Raw genomic sequence first — 2,201 nt, 5'->3', positions numbered from 1 at the left:
ACTATTTGCTTTCCATTTGGCTTATGAAGTTTTGTTGTCCTTTCTTCTTTCATTAAGTTTTTTATTAACTGATCTTTTGTTTCATGCCTCCATGATATCATTCTGTGATTTTTTACTATCACTTAAGAGCTCCTACACTAACACTTTTCTTAACACATATCTGCATTGCCCAATCATTCAATTCCTTGTGAGTGCTGTTTTCTCAGCGTCCTCTTTGGACTTGCTTAATTAAAGTTTATCTCACATTCTCACTACTTGTTTTATGTCATTTTCTTATAAATCACTATATTCACATTCTATATAATCCATTTCTCATTTTGTTTATTTTTGCATCTATCTAAGGAAATGTAAGCCTAATGAAGGTAGGGATTGCTATTGTTTCATTTAACAATGTGCATTTATTGCTTAGAAATATCAGTTTTCAGAAACTTTATCAGGAATTACATTGCAACTTTTTCTACGGTAGTTGTCTTCAGATTAAACAGTGAATGAACTCTGTCAAAAGTTCCTAGCTCTATTAAGGCCATTTTTAGGGGTAGAACCATGAAAGCAGATTCTGTTTTCATGTATGAGTGGAATCTAGTATAAGAATGTAAAAATGGAATCTAATGAAGATTTGAAACTAAATATAAACTCATATCTGGAGTATGAGCTAGTTAGTTATCACTTAGTGGTGGATTTTGGCTTGAAAATAAGGAAATAATTTCTATATTTTCATACCTGCTATCAATTAATTTTGCCCATCACTATGGATACAAAGAGTACAAGGCTAAAGAAATGTCAGATCTCATATACATCGACTATAACATAATTTATTGTTATTGTATCCTACAATGAACTTGAGATAGGACTTTTGCACACATTTTCCACAGTCTTTTTAGGGCTTTTTTTAACATCTTTGTTCCTCAAACTGTAAATCATGGGGTTCAACATGGGTATCACCAAGGTATAAAATACAAAAGACATTTTATCAATATTAAAGGAATGACTGGATTTGGGCTGCACATACATAAAGAATAGAGTTCCATAGTAGACAGCCACCACTGTCAGGTGAGAGCCAAATGTGAAAAAGGCCTTGTGCTTGCCCTCTGCAGACTTCATCCTGAGAATAGCCATGAGGATCAGCGTGTAGGACATGAGAACTATTAAAAGAGATGACACCAGATTAAAAGCTGCAAAGATCACCATTATCAATTTCAATTCATCTATGTTTGAACACAGTAAAGATATAAAGGGTAGAATATCACAGTAGAAATGCTTGATAACATTGTAGCCACAAAATGAAGACAATAATATCTTTATGATGATCAGCAAAGATGCAAAAACACTATAGAGATAAATTATCACCACCAGCAGGTGACAAGTTCTTTGTGACATGATGATAGCATAAAGCAAAGGGTTGCAGATGGCCACATAGCAGTCATAGGCCATTGCTGACAAAATGAAAATTTCACTAGTGATAAATACACTAAAGAAAGTGAATTGGGTAGCACACAAATTAAAAGAGATCATATGTTGGTCTACAAGAGTATTAAATAGCATTTTGGGTCCCACAGCTGTTGAATAACCAAGATCAGCAGAGGCCAGATGTCTGAGGAAAAAGTACATGGGCGTGTGTAGTCTGGAGTCTATCATGGTGAGTATGACTAAACCCAGGTTACCCACCACTGAGACCATGTAAACTATGAGTAGGAGCCCGAATAGTGGAGTCTGCAGCTCAGGGCGATCTGTGATTCCCATCAGAATGAATTCATTCAGAACTGTGAGATTGGATTTGTCCATCCAGGCCACTCAACAGGTATCTATACTGGAAATAACTATAAAAACAATCAATAACCTTTGAGAAATATGACTGAAAATATAAATGTATATAATTTGCTCAATCCATAACTGCACTTTCCATATGGTCAGGAAAATCCATCTTCTAGTTTTTTTGGGCAGAAAATAAACTCTTTTTGTAAGTTAATGACACTTCTATATGGAATAAACAATTATTCCAAATCAATATTTGAATTGTGTGCATCATGAGTATGATAAAGCATAAGCTTCACTCTAATCTTGGTGTCACTTGGCAGAAAATTATTTAGAAGATGATATTAATACCAGGTTGAATATTTATCCCACATATTGTTCATCACAAAATGAAAACCATAACTTTGAGGAGATCTTAGCATTAAAATCCTAACCGATGAATTAAATAA

General features: G+C 34.1%; 1 protein-coding gene across 1 annotated transcript; it reads right to left on the bottom strand.

Moving 5' to 3' along the window:
- Positions 1-828: 828 nt before the first annotated feature.
- LOC143649306 (olfactory receptor 8K3-like) lies at positions 829-1,782 on the bottom strand. The gene has a single exon (XM_077119434.1). The coding sequence runs from the start codon at positions 1,780-1,782 to the stop codon at positions 829-831; it is 954 nt and encodes a 317-aa protein (XP_076975549.1).
- Positions 1,783-2,201: the final 419 nt, after the last annotated feature.

Source organism: Tamandua tetradactyla, chromosome 11, assembly GCF_023851605.1.
Source record: "Tamandua tetradactyla isolate mTamTet1 chromosome 11, mTamTet1.pri, whole genome shotgun sequence".
NCBI lineage: Eukaryota > Metazoa > Chordata > Mammalia > Pilosa > Myrmecophagidae > Tamandua > Tamandua tetradactyla.
This window is presented reverse-complemented; position numbering and strand designations above follow the sequence as displayed.